The sequence below is a fragment of the Tetrahymena thermophila genome (assembly GCF_000189635.1).
Source record: "Tetrahymena thermophila SB210 genomic scaffold scf_8254671, whole genome shotgun sequence".
Lineage (NCBI taxonomy): Eukaryota > Ciliophora > Oligohymenophorea > Hymenostomatida > Tetrahymenidae > Tetrahymena > Tetrahymena thermophila.
In genome coordinates, this window is record NW_002476438.1 from 476,224 (window position 1) to 492,734 (window position 16,511).

General features: G+C 22.9%; 3 protein-coding genes across 3 annotated transcripts; all 3 read left to right on the forward strand. All coding sequences in view use genetic code 6, as the record gives it.

Moving 5' to 3' along the window:
• Positions 1-381: 381 nt before the first annotated feature.
• Positions 382-8,603, forward strand: TTHERM_00427390 (hypothetical protein; the record flags this gene model as incomplete). The annotated part of the gene is made up of 13 exons (XM_001013818.2): positions 382-823; positions 1,003-1,440; positions 1,494-2,456; positions 2,509-2,560; positions 2,621-2,696; positions 3,282-3,392; positions 3,489-3,653; positions 3,842-4,136; positions 4,313-4,780; positions 4,855-4,905; positions 4,970-5,413; positions 5,491-6,797; positions 6,903-8,603. 13 exons carry the CDS (start codon positions 382-384, stop codon positions 8,601-8,603), a joined length of 6,513 nt encoding a protein of 2,170 aa, XP_001013818.2.
• TTHERM_000427408 (hypothetical protein) lies at positions 3,815-8,603 on the forward strand (the record flags this gene model as incomplete). The annotated part of the gene is made up of 6 exons (XM_012797057.1): positions 3,815-4,136; positions 4,313-4,780; positions 4,855-4,905; positions 4,970-5,413; positions 5,491-6,797; positions 6,903-8,603. Exons 1-6 carry the CDS (start codon positions 3,845-3,847, stop codon positions 8,601-8,603), a joined length of 4,263 nt encoding a protein of 1,420 aa, XP_012652511.1. The 5' UTR covers positions 3,815-3,844.
• Positions 8,604-9,228: 625 nt separating this feature from the next.
• TTHERM_000427409 (tetratricopeptide repeat protein) lies at positions 9,229-16,056 on the forward strand (the record flags this gene model as incomplete). Its single annotated transcript, XM_012797058.1, has 21 exons — positions 9,229-9,267; positions 9,326-9,375; positions 9,661-9,750; positions 10,046-10,135; positions 10,378-10,467; positions 10,729-10,818; positions 11,082-11,171; positions 11,446-11,535; positions 11,784-11,873; positions 12,166-12,255; positions 12,515-12,604; positions 12,855-12,944; positions 13,211-13,300; positions 13,445-13,534; positions 13,799-13,888; positions 14,185-14,274; positions 14,537-14,626; positions 14,905-14,994; positions 15,263-15,352; positions 15,622-15,711; positions 15,963-16,056. The coding sequence occupies 21 exons, from the start codon at positions 9,229-9,231 to the stop codon at positions 16,054-16,056; spliced, it is 1,803 nt and encodes a 600-aa protein (XP_012652512.1).
• Positions 16,057-16,511: the final 455 nt, after the last annotated feature.

The following is a 16,511-nucleotide window of genomic DNA, read 5'->3' on the forward strand; positions in this document are numbered from 1 at the left end:
TGATAATGATAGTAATCTTCATTATTTTTTAAGAAACATTTTTGTACTTTTTGCAAATTAGTTGATTTATTGAATGATTAAATGTATGAATTAATAATTAAAAACTAAAAAATATAGCTGTTAAAAATTATATGAAAATAATAATATCAAAATAATTAAAACTCATCTCTCATTTATCACAAAAAATCTGTAAAAAATAATTTAATAAAATAAAAGAAAAAAGTAATATTTTCAATCAGTCAGTCAGTAAAACTACTTTATAAATTAGAAAAAGGTTTGAAATCTCAATTAGAATTTGAAAGGGGGAATTGATAATCTACTTTAAAATATATATATTTATTAGCTTAGTTTATTATTTTTGTAATACCTTAAAATATAAAAATGAATTCGGGATATAAATAAATGTATTAAGCAAAAAATTAAAGACAAATAGAAATAAATTCTAATTATGATAATAGAGCCTATTAATCTATCTCTCCTAAAAGCACTAACACTAATAATTATAACTCAAAGAGTCCAACAAATATGAATAGAAAAGCAATACAAATGCAACATTAAAATATGCATTCATAAAAACCTTTGATATAAAATAATGATTTTGAGTACTCACAAACATATCATATTGTTAATGAAATGAGTTTCTCATCTAAATCGCCTTAGTCTAGAAATAAAACAAATATATAAATTCCTTTCTCCTCCACACCTTCAAGTAAGAAAATTACTTCGCAAAAATCCTCGCAAAGCTAAAACAAAGTACCATTTTAAAAGTATTAGTAAGGTTCCAACTTGAATTTAAATCAATAAATTGCTCCTCCACAACAATGTAAGAAGATATTTGCTAATATTTATAAAAAAATATCAATGACAAAGATATTTAAATCCATTCTAAAAAAATATTTATTGAATTCTTTTAATTTATTTTCAATTTAATAATAAAATATTTTTCATTTTTTCTTTTTTGAAAGTTTTTTTTAAAATAATGGATTTTATTTTATTAAATAGCTTATGTGTAGTAAAGAGAGTTTCTAAATTCCTCTCCTATAAATCTAGATAGATTTGAAAATCTAAATGTTGGAAAATAAAGTATGATCTAAAAGAATAGTTTCCAAAAACCTAATTGGGTAAATTTAAAGCAGAATAATAATATAGCAAATACTTAATAGTCTTCTTCACCAATCAATATGCATAGATCGGAGATGGATGAAAAAAGAGACTAATATGCTCATGATAGATTTAAAAATAACAATTCTTAATAATTTTACCAATCAAATAGCTATGCAAACTATCCTAAGATTTAGTTCTCTAGTATTAATAGTGTTGATGAGCATCAATAAAGTAATTTTAGATCTCCAGAATTCAACTATGCATAACCAGAATATGATACACATAATGTAGTTAGATAGATATAGTTTTTTGATGATGCCTCAAAGGAAAACTATGGTAGATACTTTTTATCTTTATATATTTGTTTCATGTTCTTTATTAAAAATTAGATTCATTTAAACCCTCTAATAGCAGATCACCATAAAATAAATTTAATAATCATAATTATTCAGCTCACTAGCAATAACATTAGAATTCTGTTAATAATTAAAAACACTACAAATCAGATTATGGTAATAATACATAGTACCAATCAAAGTGTAATGGGCTTGGTAATAAAATATAACAAAATATGCTTTTTAAAAATTCAGATAAGCTATTGAAAGAAGTATGCTAAGAGAATGAATACTTTAGTGATGAATAGACTACATATTAAGTTAATACAATTTTAAGTACTATCTAAAAAGAAAAGCAAATAATTATGAATGACATGAACTATCTTTTATGTCAAGTAAAAAAATATAAAGGGTTATGTAAGTAGTAAAATTTAGATTCAAAATAAGAAGATTCTGAATCAAAAACTGAAGATTAAAATAGTAATTTAAGTGAACAGCTTACTAAACCATCGAAATAATAAAAAGAGCTAAGTTAAGATCAGTAGTAGGATTAGATTTAATTAGAAAATAAGTCTTAATCAAGCAAAAAGGATTTAAGTTTTTTGTAAGATTCTTCCATCTGCTTAGATAAAAAATAAAAGGCAGTTAATCAACTGCTTAGTAAATGGGTTAGTGAAGATGCTGATGGATGTTTAACATTTGAAGCAGATTCTCAACAAGATATTTTGCAATCAAATAGTAAAGAAATATAAGACTTAGAAAATTTCACTTAGATTAATGAATCTGATTAAAAATTAATCAACCAATAAAGGACCCAAAAAAATGAAAGATAAACAGAGAAAGAAGTGAATAATAGAAAATAAAACTAAGAATAAAAATTAATTAACTAAGAATACAAGCAATAAGAACAGGAATATATGCCAGAGAGTGAAACTTATTTGAAAATGGCTCATTTGCTATCAGAGATGAATGTAGATCCATCTTTAATTCTTCCTAATCCTTCTAACTTGCCTCAGAGTAAAAATGTTTTTAAAAAAATAGATTCAAAATATTTTATAAATATAAAAAGATAATGAAGCTGTTAAAGATATAGATGATAGAAGCATCATAGAAATTTAAAAGTTGATTATTATTTGTACAAGATATTAAATTCTTATTTCTATATAATTAATTTTTAATAGGCTGATTATCAAAAAGTTAATAAACAAGGTAGAAGAAGGAAAAGAGATGAACAGTATCCTTTTGTAAAAATTGAAGGTAATGCAATGATCGATCTTTAAATGATAAAGAAAGAAAAAACAAACACATTTAAAATTAAAAATAGTTAGCAAAATAATTTTATTTAAAAATAATTAGAAAAAAAAAAAAAAAATTTAAATAATTAATAATTGTTTATTTAAAATGTAAATTTTTATATTCTCATTTTATTTATAAAAGAAAATATTTGTTTAGTCATTTATATATTATATGTGTGCTAAATAAATATTATGAGAGATAAATACTATTTATATGTAATATTTTAAGAAAAACAAACAGGAAGATAATGAGAAAATTAATAAATGATAAGGATATTCAAAAGATTTTCCAAAAGGTGAATGAACAAACAATTTTGATGAAAAAAATAAATAGATCTTCTTATCATTGATTTTGTCAAACAATAAATTAAATTTCATTTAATTTGATACAATAAATTATATATTTAATCTAAATTTTGATAAAATAGTTAATTAATTTATTAGAGATAGCTTGCATTTGCTATTCTTTGCCTGATATTGTTTAAGGTAATATTTTTGGGTAAGAAATATAAGAATAATTCAATAATTATCTAAAACATAAATAAAGTATCAAAGTAATCAATCAATAGTAAGTATCTAAGGAAATAAAAAAGATATGTCGCAATTTACAACCCTTCGTTCAGAAGTGAAGAGTTGGAATTTAGGCTCAGATGATAAAGTAATTTATAAATCATCAATACATATTTGATTCAGCTTATATTCTTCATTTTAAGTCTCTGCAAATTGAAATAATAGAATATTTTTATTAAAAAAGCTCATCAAAGGTATTCAACAGTTTAGCGATAAGCTCTTTTAGAACGCACAAACTTCTCTCGATAATTTTTAGGAATTAAAATATTTGTTGAATTCATGCAATATCGAAATAAACAATACATTCTCTCAATATCAAAAGCTTTCTGAGAGAAAGTTCACTGAATAGGTAATGAATGAATGAATCAATTATATTTTTATATCAATTAAATAGATAAATTACTATTTGGTATGACTTTTCAAACGCTAATAGTCTTTTATAAAATGTGATCTAAAACTTATAATTTGAAACTCTTTCAAGCTAAATTTAAGTTTACTGATTGATATTCTAATTTATTTTTTTTCATTAATTAAAAGAAAATGGCACCAATTAGTGATGCGATACCAACTTAGGAAGAAAAGAAAGATACCCAAGACAGAATAAGCACAGAAGCTAAAAGAATTGATTTCTTCAAAAATGCACTCTCAAAAGGTCTGGAAGCTTTTAATATTGGAGGAAATGATGAACAAAATGATGATTTCTAAGATGAGAGATCTGTGTCTTAGAATAGTATAACCTATTCGGTTACATCAGTCACCTCAGGAATAATGAAAAATTAAAGACTACCCTTTTTTATTGGTTCAAAAATCTTCATGGATGATAGACACATAGGTAATAAATAATAAAATGCTTAAAGCAATTACTATTATAATAAACTCTACATTTTATAGCTATTTTTGATAATGTAATAAAGCTTTAACTGTAAATAAATATCAAACATAAATAAATAATCCAAAATAAATATGATAACAATATATAAAAAAAAATAAATAAATAAATAAAAAAAGGACTTATTCTCAGAGATGATGATGATGACGAAGATGCACCTCAAGATGGATAAAATATCATCAGTTAAGATGTTTATGATCCTAGTAGTAGCAGAACATAAAGTTAAATAAATGGAAATTCCATCCACTAAGGTGATCCAAATGCAAACGGAATCCCACCAGCTCCTCCAATGGATAATATGAATGGAATTCCTCCTGCTCCTCCTATAAATATGAATGGAGTACCTCCTGCTCCAGCTATTGGAAATTTAATACCACCTGCTCCTCCTATTAATGGAATTCCACCACCCCCACCTGTTAATCTAAATTAAAGTGGAATACCTAATGCTCCACCTATTCTTGTCAATAGCAATGCACCACCTGCTCCACCTATTAATCTTTTTATTCCTCCTCCACCATCAATAAATATGTAAGGAAGCAGTGCTGCTCCTCTTATTCCTCAATAAAATTCTATGGGTTTAGAAAATAGTAACAATTTTTATTTATTCATTCATTCATTTTTTGTTCTATTTCTATTATTAACCAATATTTTTTTAATATAGGCGGTGCAGTAGATGAAGGAAATTTGTAATAATAGCTCTTAATGGCTTTATGTAAGAAAATCTTTTATCTTAAAAAATGAATAAATTAATTATGATAATAATATTTTATAATAAGAAAAATAAACTAATAGACAGAATAGAGCACCATCAACGGCTCAGCCTCGTCCTTTGACTCTTTAGGAAGAGATTCAAAAAATTGGCAGACAAAAAAATTAAGACCATGCTCTTGTCGAGTAAGAAGAAGATCCTTCCTTGATTCGTCCTCCTCCAGCTCCTTAAAATAATGCTCCTTTTAGAATGTCTGTTAGAGATGCTTTGACACAAAGTATAATTGGAGATCCTATGGCTGCTAGCAGTTAAGATTAAAATAGTAACAGCCAAACTAAATAAGTTAATAAATAATTGCCAGTTCCTTCTGCTTTGTTTTCTCAAGCTGGATTTATTAATAACCTAATGAACGATGAAGATGATGAAGGAGAAGAAAAATAAAAACCTACCAGGCATAGAAGCACAAGATTTACTTTCAACAATCTTTTCAACATAGAAAAACCTTAATTTGGTAAATATTCATTTGTTTGTTTGTTTGTTTATTTCTTTTGCTTAGACTTTCGTTATAATTTTTCTAAAAAATAAAAGATGAAGATGACTAAATCGAATTAGATAAGAATAAAAATAACAAAAGTAATGTTTCATCCATGGTCTAATAGCCTAGTGAAGGAAAGAAAGTTTAATTTATGGAACCTAATTAACAAAGCAATTTATTACCTCCACCTCCTCCTATTGCTCCACCTATTCCTATTTTAAAGTAGGAGCCCCCAAAGAAGAAACTTGAAAAATTATTTGAAAGCTCTGATGAAGATAGTAAAGATCCATTTGCAAAAGCTTAGAAGATAGGCTAATAGTATAGATAAGAAGAAAAGCAAGCAAAAATTTAAGCCATCACAAGATAAAGCACAAGTAATAACACAAAGAAAAAAATATTTGATGACTCTGATTCAGATGTTGAGAATTTCAAATCAAAATAAACACCTGTGCCTCCAGTTCAAAATAATCCTCCACAAAGATAAACAACTACCAAAGCTAAAATTTTCAACAGTGATAGTGAAGATGATGATAAGAAGCCAAAATAACAAGCTCCCGTTCCAGCTGTTAGCAATCCTTTAGCTGCTTCCAGTAATTCAAAACCTCAAACAGATTTAAAACCTGCCATTAAAAATCCTTTAGGTGGCATAGGCTCTAGAGTATCTAGTAAAAAGAGAGGATTATATGATGATTCTTCATAAAACTCCAATTCAGAAGATGAATCTTCTTCTGCTTAAGCTCAGAATTCTTAGGCAGCTGCTTTAAAACAATAATAAGAAGCAGAAAAGCAAAAATAAGAGGCAGAAAGAATCTAAAAAGAATAAGAACAAGCAAGATTATAATAGGAAGCTCAAAAAAGACAATAAGAAAAGGAAGAGGAAGAAAGAAAACGCAAATTAGAGCAAGAAGAGCAAATGAGACAACTTAAATTGAAGCAATAAGAAGAAGAAAGAATTCTCAGATAAAAAATGGAAGAAGAGCAAAGAAAAAAATAATAAGAGGAAGAAGAAGAAAAGAAAAAGCAAGCTGCGGCTGCTGCTGCCTCTTAATTAAGCTAACCTGTAGCTGCTGGTTTTGGAAGAACTGCAAACAAGACAAAAAAGAAAAATAAATTAGCAAGCTCTTCTGAGAATGAAGATAGTGATGAAGAAGATAATAATACTTCTTAAAAAAATCCTGCTCCTCCAGTAATCTAAACTACATCATCTATTATTACATACAACTAATAGTCTGTAGATCCAGCTCCAGCATTAAATCCTATGGAAGATGCTTTAAAGAATTCTGAAAAACAATCTTCTACTTCTGAAAATCCTATATCTAGAAACTAATCTCTTACAAATAGAGTCAGTCAAGCTTTAAAGGTATTCAAAATCAAAATTTTTTGAGAAAAAAATATATTTTATTGATAAGAAATTAATTTTCTAAACATTTAAAAATTAATTTTGAAAATTATTATTTTTAAACAGGATAAAATTGAATCTATGGGTAGTTTTGATCCTACCAAGATGCTCAAAGGTATGACTTTTATTCCAAAAAAACCTGAATAAGTTCAAGAAGAAATCCATAAATCAGAAGATCAATAGCAACAGGATTCACAGCCAATTGATAAGTCTTTATTGATTTCTACTTAAATGGATAGAGTTTCTATTCCCATGAAGAAGAAGAAAGCAAGAACTATCTAAAAATTTGTAGATACTAGTGATTAATAATAGCTTACAGTCAGCAATAATTTCGCTAGCAATAAAGCTTCAATTATCTTACCTGATGATGAGGATGAAAAACCTCTAGCAGTTCAGAAGAGAAATATTCCTATCAAAGAAAAGGTATCCATATAACCTCCTACTTCTAACCTGCCAAACATATCAAATATGCCTAAAAAAGGCCTTGATTTAGGCAATAGTGATGATGATAGTGGTCCTCTAATGTAAAAAAAAACCTAGCCTTTATCAAGACCATCTAATCCTGTTACTCAGTCTCAATCTAAGCCAAAAGGAGTATTAGACTTAGGGGCATCTGATGATGATGACAAACCTTTAATGAATAAAAAACCCTAAGCTCCTGCTGTCTAAAAACAAAATCCTTTACCTCCTTTACCTGCTGATGATACAATTAAACCAATTCAACATAATCCACCAGCTACTTTAACAAGCTCCCAAAAGAATGATGATAGTGCTGCCTAAAATAAACTGCTTAAGGGTCTTCCTAATATCTTAGGAGCTCCAAAATCTTCTGAGAATAAAAAATCTACAAAGCTAAAACTTGGTGATAGTGATGATGATGACAAACCATTAGCAATACAAAAGCGTTAAGTTTAATCATTAATGCCCTAAAATAATACCTAGTCCAATTAGAAGCAAAATAATGACAATGATGATTTAGGCATTAAACCAATAGCTAGAAATTCTGAAAGCTTGCAAGGAGCAAGTGGATTACCAAACATTTTGTCTAATCCTCTCTCCTCCAATTCTAACCAAGCTCCAAGCCGCGCTTCAGGATTACCTAACATTTCTTCAAATCCTTTAGGAAAAAGCAATATGGCAACTAATAAAGATAAAAAAGATAAAAAGAAAAAGGTTATGTTTAGCGATGACGAAGATGAAGAGCAAGATTCTAAACTTGCTATGCCCAAGTTAAATTAAAGACCTTCAGCAGGACTAAGCAATGATGCAACAGAGAGTGTACCAAAACCAACTAGTTTGCCTCAAAGACCTTCTAAAAAGAATCTTTTTGGAGATGACAGTGATGATGATTAGATAGGCAACAACAATGCTGCCACAAATGCTCCTAAACCTCCAGAGAGACCTTCAGCTAATTTATCAGGAAAGCCAAAAGGCAGAAATCTTTTTGATGATTCAGATGATGATAATAAGAAGCCAGAAGTTTCTGCAACAACATCTAATCCTCTTTCATAAAGCAGTAACTTGAATACAGCACCTGTTAAACCTTAACTTCCTTCCTTATCAAATCCTAAACCTTCAAATAGAAATTTGTTCAATGAAGACAGTGATGATGAACCACTTAAAAATGCTTCAAAAAATCCTTTGGGTTAAGCAAAAGGCTTATAAAACCCATTAGCTTAATCAAGACCATCCTAAAATCCACTTGGTGGAGGTAAATAGGCACCTCCTTCAAAGCCTAAGAAGAGTCTATTTGATGATTCTGATTGAAATTGTTGACTGTAATTGCTTTATTATAAGTAGTCTAAGGCATGACAAGACTCTAAAAATTATAACATTAAATATACTAACAAAATAAATATATAATCTAAGTTCAATTTGTTGAAGAAATACATTACTCATAAGTATTTGATTAGATAAAATTGGAAACAAAATTATATAAAACTGTTCTAACAAATTAATTTCTTTTCTACTTAACAAATTTATGATTTCTTTTTATAACTTGAAGGGATAGATGTTCATGAGGGGTGAATATTAATTTATTTTTTGGGTTTTAAAATGGGTTTTAATCAGTATTGTTCATTATTAATAAAATTTTTTCAAAAAAAAAAATGACTACCCATCTCTATTCTTATTCTGACTATATTTTTAAGTGTTTGTTATAAATAGAAATATTAAGATTTAAAAATGAATGTTAGTTACACTAACTATTTTGTGATTGATATCTATCTCTTCCTAAATGAAAATTTATAAATTCATATTTGATAATTTAATTATTATAATTTGTTTGTTATTTTTATAAAAATTAATTTTAAATAAATTAAATTTTTAATACATTTAAAATTAATTAAATTTCCTTCTTTCTTTAAGTCAATTTTTTCGAAAAAAAAAATAAATGATATAATAGAAAAAATATTTTAACGATTTAGAAGAAGTAATTTATTTTTTTATTAATATTCTTAAAATATATTTTGATTAATTAATAAAAAAAGTTTTTAAACTCTTCACTTTAATTTCATTAGGTTCTCCATATTACTCTCAGGTATATTTAATTTATTAATATTAATTATAATTGTTAATGCTTTTTTATGTTAAATTTCAAGTTTCTGATAATATTTATTATTTTTCTAAGAGAAATTCTCATAAATAATGATTCATTTTTATTTTAAAACATATTTATTTATTTATTTATTTTTTAATTATCTTTACTTAATTTTCACTTTCAATTTTTATTTTTATTCATTACTATTTATTTATTTGATTTTTTTCTTCATTTTTATTTCTAAAGAATTACTTATAGCATTATATTTTTTCAATATTTTTAAAGTGATAATAAAAAAATTGTTAAAGATGTTTCAGTCTTAGGTTCTGCTTTAGCAAATTGCACTAATCTCTCAAATTTGAAACTTAAACTTAAGTAAAATCAGTTAATTTGCTTTGGATTGTGATATTTTTTAATATAAAATGAATTTAAAACAATAAAAACCTTTTTTTAATTTTATTAATTAGCTTTTTATTTGATTTATTTGTCTTTTTATTTGAATCTATCAATGTTATTTATTTTTCTTACTTTGTTAATTTAACTAATTTTTTATTTTCAATTTTTACTTTTATTTTTTATTAATGACTTTATTATTATTTCATATTTTTTCTTCAGTTTTTCCTTACAACTACCTAATTAATTACAAATTTTTCCCTCAATATTTAATAAGTTATAATAAAATTGGTGATAAAGGCATATCTGATTTAAGCTCTGCTTTAACAAATTGCACTAATCTCTCAAATCTGAAAATTAGTCTTCGGTAAAAATTAATTTATTTTAGATTGTGATACTTATTAGCTTTTTATTGATTTATTTTTATTTTTTCTTTTTTACTTTCCTTAAGTTTTTTTTTATTTGTCTTTTAATTTAACTCACTTTTTCATATTCAATTTTTTATTTTACTATAAATTAATATCTTATAGTTTCATATTTTTCTTCATTTTATCAAAAAAATTCAAAAAAATAATTAATAATGGATTTTTTTATTCAATATGTAAAAAGTGACAATCAAATTGGGGTAATTGGTGCATCAGATTTAGGTTCTGCTTTGGCAAATTGTACTAATCTCTCAAATTTGGAACTTGGACTTTAGTAAAAACAATTTATTTGTTTATTTTGGATTGTGATTTTTTTTAATATAAAAATGAATTTAAAGCAATAAAACTCTTTTAATTTATTTAAAACTTTTTATTTGATTTATTTTTATTTTTATTTTTTATTATACTTAATATTTTTATTTTATTTCTTTGTTAATTTAACTTATTTTCATTTTCAAATTTTTATTACTATTAATTGATTCTTTTATATTATTTCATATTTTTTCTATAATTTTTCCTTCTAATATTTAAAAAGTGACAATTAACTTGGTGCAAAGGGTGCATCAGTTTTAGGTTCTGCATTAGCAAACTGTACTAATCTCTCAAATTTAGCACTTAATCTTGAGTAATACCAGTTTATTTTTTTTGGATAATGATATTTTTTTAAATAACATTAATTTAAAATAATAGAACTCTTTTATTTTATTTTTTTAATTTTTTTATTTTATCCTTCTTTTTTATTTTTTCTTTGTTAATTTAACTCATTTTTTTTTTCTCAACTTTGACTTTAATTATTAATTTATTCATTTCACATTATTTCATATCATTTCTTCATTTTTTCCTTATAACTAATTAAAATAATTATAACTTTTCTTCAATATAAAAAAGTTACAATTAAATTAGAGATGAAGGTGCTTCTGTTTTATGTTCAGGTTTAGCAAATTGCACTAATCTCTCAAATTTGAAACTTAATCTAAGGTAAAAACAGTTTATTTGTTTTTATATTGATATTTTAAAATATAAAAATAAATTTAAAACAATAAAACTCTTTAAATTAATTTATTTATAAGCTTTTTATTGAATTTTTTTTATATTCTGTTTTGATTTTCTTCTTCCTTCTTTGTTAATTTAACTATTTTTTTTATTTCTATTTTTTATTTTGTTATTTATTAATTTTTTTCTTATTATTTCTTCATTTTTTCCTTTCTTTACTAACCAATTAATAAAACTTTTTTCTTCAATATTTAAAAAGTAATAATTAAATTGGCTAAATTGGTGCATCAGGCTTAGGTTTAGCTTTAGCAAATTGCATTAATCTCTCAAATTTGACACTTAATCTTAGGTAAAAATAGTTTATTTATTGTTGGATTTTGATATTTTTAAAATTCTTTTTATCTATTTATTTATTATTCTTTTTTTAATAATGATATGGCTTTTTATCTTCTTTTTTTTGTTAATTTGATTCATTTTTAATTTTAATTTCTGCTTTTGTTATTAATTTATTCATTTCGTATTATTTCATATTTTTAATTCATTTTTTCCAATAACTAACTAATTAATTAAACATTTTTTTCTTTAATACTTAAAAAGTGACAATCAACTTGGCTCGAAAGGTGCATCAGGCTTAGGTTGTCCTTTATCAAACTGTGCTAATCTCTAAAATTTGGCATTTATTCTTCTGTAAAAACAGTTTATCTGTTTTTGATTGCAGATATCTTTTAATATAAATATGAATTTAAAACAATATCATTTTTATAATTTATAAATTAGCTTTTTATTTAATTTATTTTTTTTTATTTTTGTTCTTATGTTTTTATTTTATTTTTTTTCTTTGTTAAGTTAATTCATTTTTTCATTTTCTAATTTAATTTTTATTATTAGTTATTTTATTTCTTATTATTTCATATTTTCTTCATTTTTTCCTATCCACTAACTAATTATTTTAATTTTTTTTTTATTAATATTAAAAAAGCGGCAATTAAATTGGCGATGAAGGCGCATCAGTATTATGTTCTAGTTTAGCAAATTGCACATATCTCTCAAATTTGACACTTAATCTTCGGTAAAAACAGTTTATTTATTTTTGGTTGTGAAATTTTTTAATATAAAAATGAACTTAAAACAATATAACTTTTTTAGTTTATTTATTAGCTATTTTTTTATTTATCTTTCTTATATTTTTTCTGATTGTGGTTTTTTTCTTCATTCTAAATTTAAATCATCCTTTTATTTTCTTAATTTTTTAATATTTCATATTTTTTTTTCTAACAACTAACTAACTAATTAATTAATTACATATTTTTTCTATATTATTTAAAAAGTGAAAACCAAATTGGTGATACTGGTGCATCAGGTTTAGGTTTTAATTTATCATTTTGCACAAATCTCTCAAATTTGACTCTTGATCTTCGGTAAAAATAATTTATTTGTTTTGGGTTGTATAAAAACCAATTTAAAACAAAATAACTTTTTAATTTATTTATTAGCTTTTATTTGATTCATTTTTCTTTTTTAATATTCTGCTTATTGTTTTTTTTTCTTTTATGTTTGTTAATTTAACTCATTTTTTCATCTTTTTCTGTTTTTATTAATTTCTTAATTTCTTATTATTTCATAATTTTCCTACATTTTTTCTATCTATCTATATAAATAATTAAAAAGTGACAATTAAATTGGTGCAACTGGTACATCAGCTTTAAGTTCTTGTTTATAGAATTTTACTTATCTCTCAAATTTTATACTTGATCTTCGGTAAAAAAGTTTATTTGTTTTGGATTGTGAATTTTTAATAATAAAAATGAATTTAAGATAGTATTATTATTTGATTTATTTTTTAGCTATTTTTTTCTTTTTTTCATTATGTTTTTTTTTTTCTTCTTTCTTTGTTTATTCAACTTATTTTTTTATTTTAAACTTTTTGTTTACATTATTAATTAATTTATTATTTCATATTTTTTCTTTGTTTTTTTTTGTAATTAATTAATGAATTATATATTTTTTCTTGAATATTTAAAAAGAGACAATTAAATTTGTGAAATTGGTGCATCAGGCTTAGGTTCTGCTTTAGCAAATTGTACTAATCTTTAGAATTTAAAACTTGATTTTCGGTAAAAACAAACAGTTTATTTGTATATTTTGGATTTTGAAATTTTTTAATTTAATTTATTTATTATTTCATATTTTTTTTTTCTTCATTTTTTCTAATAATTAACTACTTAATTACATTTTTTTCTTCAATGTTTAAAAAAAAGTTACAATTAAATTGGTTAAATTGGTGCATAAGGCTTATGTTCTCCTTTGATAAATTGCACTAATCTTTCAAATTTGACACTTGATCTTCGGTATAAGCAGATTATTATATTGTGATATTTTTTAATATAAAAATGATTTAAAACAATAAAACTCTTTTGATTTAATTATTAGTTTTTCATTTTATTAATTTTCCTTTTTTTAATTTTGCTTGTATTTTATTTATTTCTTTTTTATTTGTTAAATTAACCTATTTTTTCATTTAAAATGTTTGCTTTTATTATTAATTAATTAATTCATTTATTTATTATTATTTCATATTTTTTTATTCATTTTTTTCTTAAATATTTTAAAAGTTGCAATAAAATTGGTGAAATTGGTGCATCAGGATTAGGTAATGCTTTAGCAAAATGCACTAATCTATCAAATTTGAAACTAAATCTTAGGTAAAAACAGTTTATTAGTTTTAAGTTGTGATATTATTTTATTTAAAAACACATTTAAAATAATATAACTCTATTAATTTATTTATTAGCTTTTTATTTAATTTATTTTTCTATTTTTTAATAATATTGTGTTTTTTTTCTTGTTTCTTAGTTAATTTAATTCATTTTTTCAAATTCTAATTTTTTTATTATTATTAATAAATTAATTCATTTCTTATTATTTCATATTTTTTCTTCATTTTTTCCTTCTAATTAACAAATTAAATATATTTTTTTCCCCTTCAATATTTAAAAAGTGACAATCAATTTGGTATAATTGGTGCAATAGGTTTAGGTTCTGCTATAGCAAATTGCATTAATATCTTAAATTTGAAACTTTATCTTAGGTAAAAACAATTATTTGTTTTAAATTGTGTTTTAATACAAAAATGAATTTTAAACAATACATCTCTTTGATTTTTTATTTACTTAAATTTTTTTTTATTATTCTACTTGTTTTTTTACTTTTTTTTTTTGTTAATTTAACTCATTTATTTTCAATTACAACTTTTGCTAATATTATTAATTAATTAATTTATTTATTTCATCATTTTTCCCTTCTAAATAACAAACATATTAATTTTTATTTTTAATTGAATGTTTAAAAAGTTACAATTAAATTGGAAATGAAGGTGCATCAGGTTTAGGCTTATCTTTAGCAAATTGCACTAATCTCTCAAATTTGAAACTCGATCTTAGGTAAAAACTGTTTTTTTTATTGGATTGGGATTTAAAGAATTTAAAAGAATAAAATTTAATTTATTAATTATCTTTTTATTTTAAATATTTTTCTTTTTTTATTAGTTTTGTGTTTTCTTTTCTTATTTCTTTGATAATTTAACTCATTTTTTAATTTAAATATTTGCTTTTATTATTAATTAATTTATTTCCTTCTTATTATATTTTATTTTTTCTTCATGTTTCCTAACAACTAACTAACAAATTAATTTTAGATTTTTACTTCAATATTTAAAAAGTTTTAATTAAATTGGTGATGATGGTGTGTCAGGCTTAGGCTTTGCTTTAACAAATAGGACAAATCTCTCAAATCTGTCATTTAATCTTCGGTAAAAAACAGTTTATTTGCTATAGATTGTGATATTTTTTAATATAAAAACGAATTTAAAACAATAAAACTCTTTTAATTTATTTACTAGCTTTTTATGTGATTGTTTGTATTCAACTTGTTTTTTTTTTATTTATTTATTAACTTAAGTCTTTTTTCATTTTGAAATTTTGTTTTATAGTTAATTTTTTCATTTATTTTTATTTCAAATTTTTTCTTCATTTTTTCTTTCTAAATAGATAATTAATTTTATATTTTTTCTTCAAAAGTTATAATGAAATTGGCTCGATTGGTGCATCAGGCTTGGGTCTTGCTATAGCTAATTGCATTAATCTTTCAAATTTGACAATCGATTTTCGGTAAAACAGTTAGTTTAATTGATTAGATTGTGATATTTTTAATATAAAAATGAATTTCAAACAATAAGTTTTTTTAAATTTGATTTATTTTTCTTATTACTTTTGTTTTTTTTCTTTCTTTCTTTGTTTATTTAACCCTATTTTATATTTTATATTTTCAATTTTTGATTTTATTTTCAATTAATTCTTTATTTATTATTTCATATTTTTTTTCATTTTTCCTAAAAGCAAACTAATTAATTTTACATTTTTCTTCAATATTTTAAAAGTGACAATAAATTTGATGCAATTGGTGCATCAGGCTTAGTCTCTGGACTATCAAATTGCACTAACCTCTAAAATTTGACACTTGATCTTTAGTAAATTAACTTATTTTTTAAATAATGATATTTTTTAATATTAAAATGAATTTAAAATTAAAAAGCTCTTTTAGTTTATTTAAATGATAGATTTTTATTTCATTTCTTTTTCTTTTTTATATTTTACTATTGTTTTTTTATTTATTTATTTATTTATTTATTTATTGATTTAATTAATTAATATATAATTATTAATTTGAAAATTTTTCTATTTAATTATTTTTAGTAATTTGCATTAATTTATTTTAAAGTGGAAAAGAAATCAATAAACAACAATAATTGAAAGTAGAAAACAAGTGTCTAAAATTAAAAAGATTAGTTATCCTTAAAATATATTTCTAATGATCATAAACAAACATGTGGTGTAAAAACCAAGAATAATTATAAAAATATTTGAAAAATAGAATTTAATATGTTTTATAATTAGTATTTTGTTATCGAAAAATTCAACTTAAAATATAGAAAGATTTATTATTATTTATAAAAAAAGTCAGGTCAGCCCTCTATTTTACCAAAAAAAATCAATACTTTTAATAATCGCTTGTATCTTACTATATCTTATTAAGTATAAATTAGTGTATTAATAATTGAAATTAACATTTTTTAAATTAAATTAAAAGTGAAATAGAAATTACATTATTAATAAAATATTTAAAACATTTTAAATATTTAGATAATAAATGTGTAATGGATAATATTAGAATTATTCATTCTATTTCGCTATTCTTATAAATTAAATAAAAATTTAAATTTATGTTTAAGTATTAAAAATTAGCATATTTTTTACCTTGATATAAATA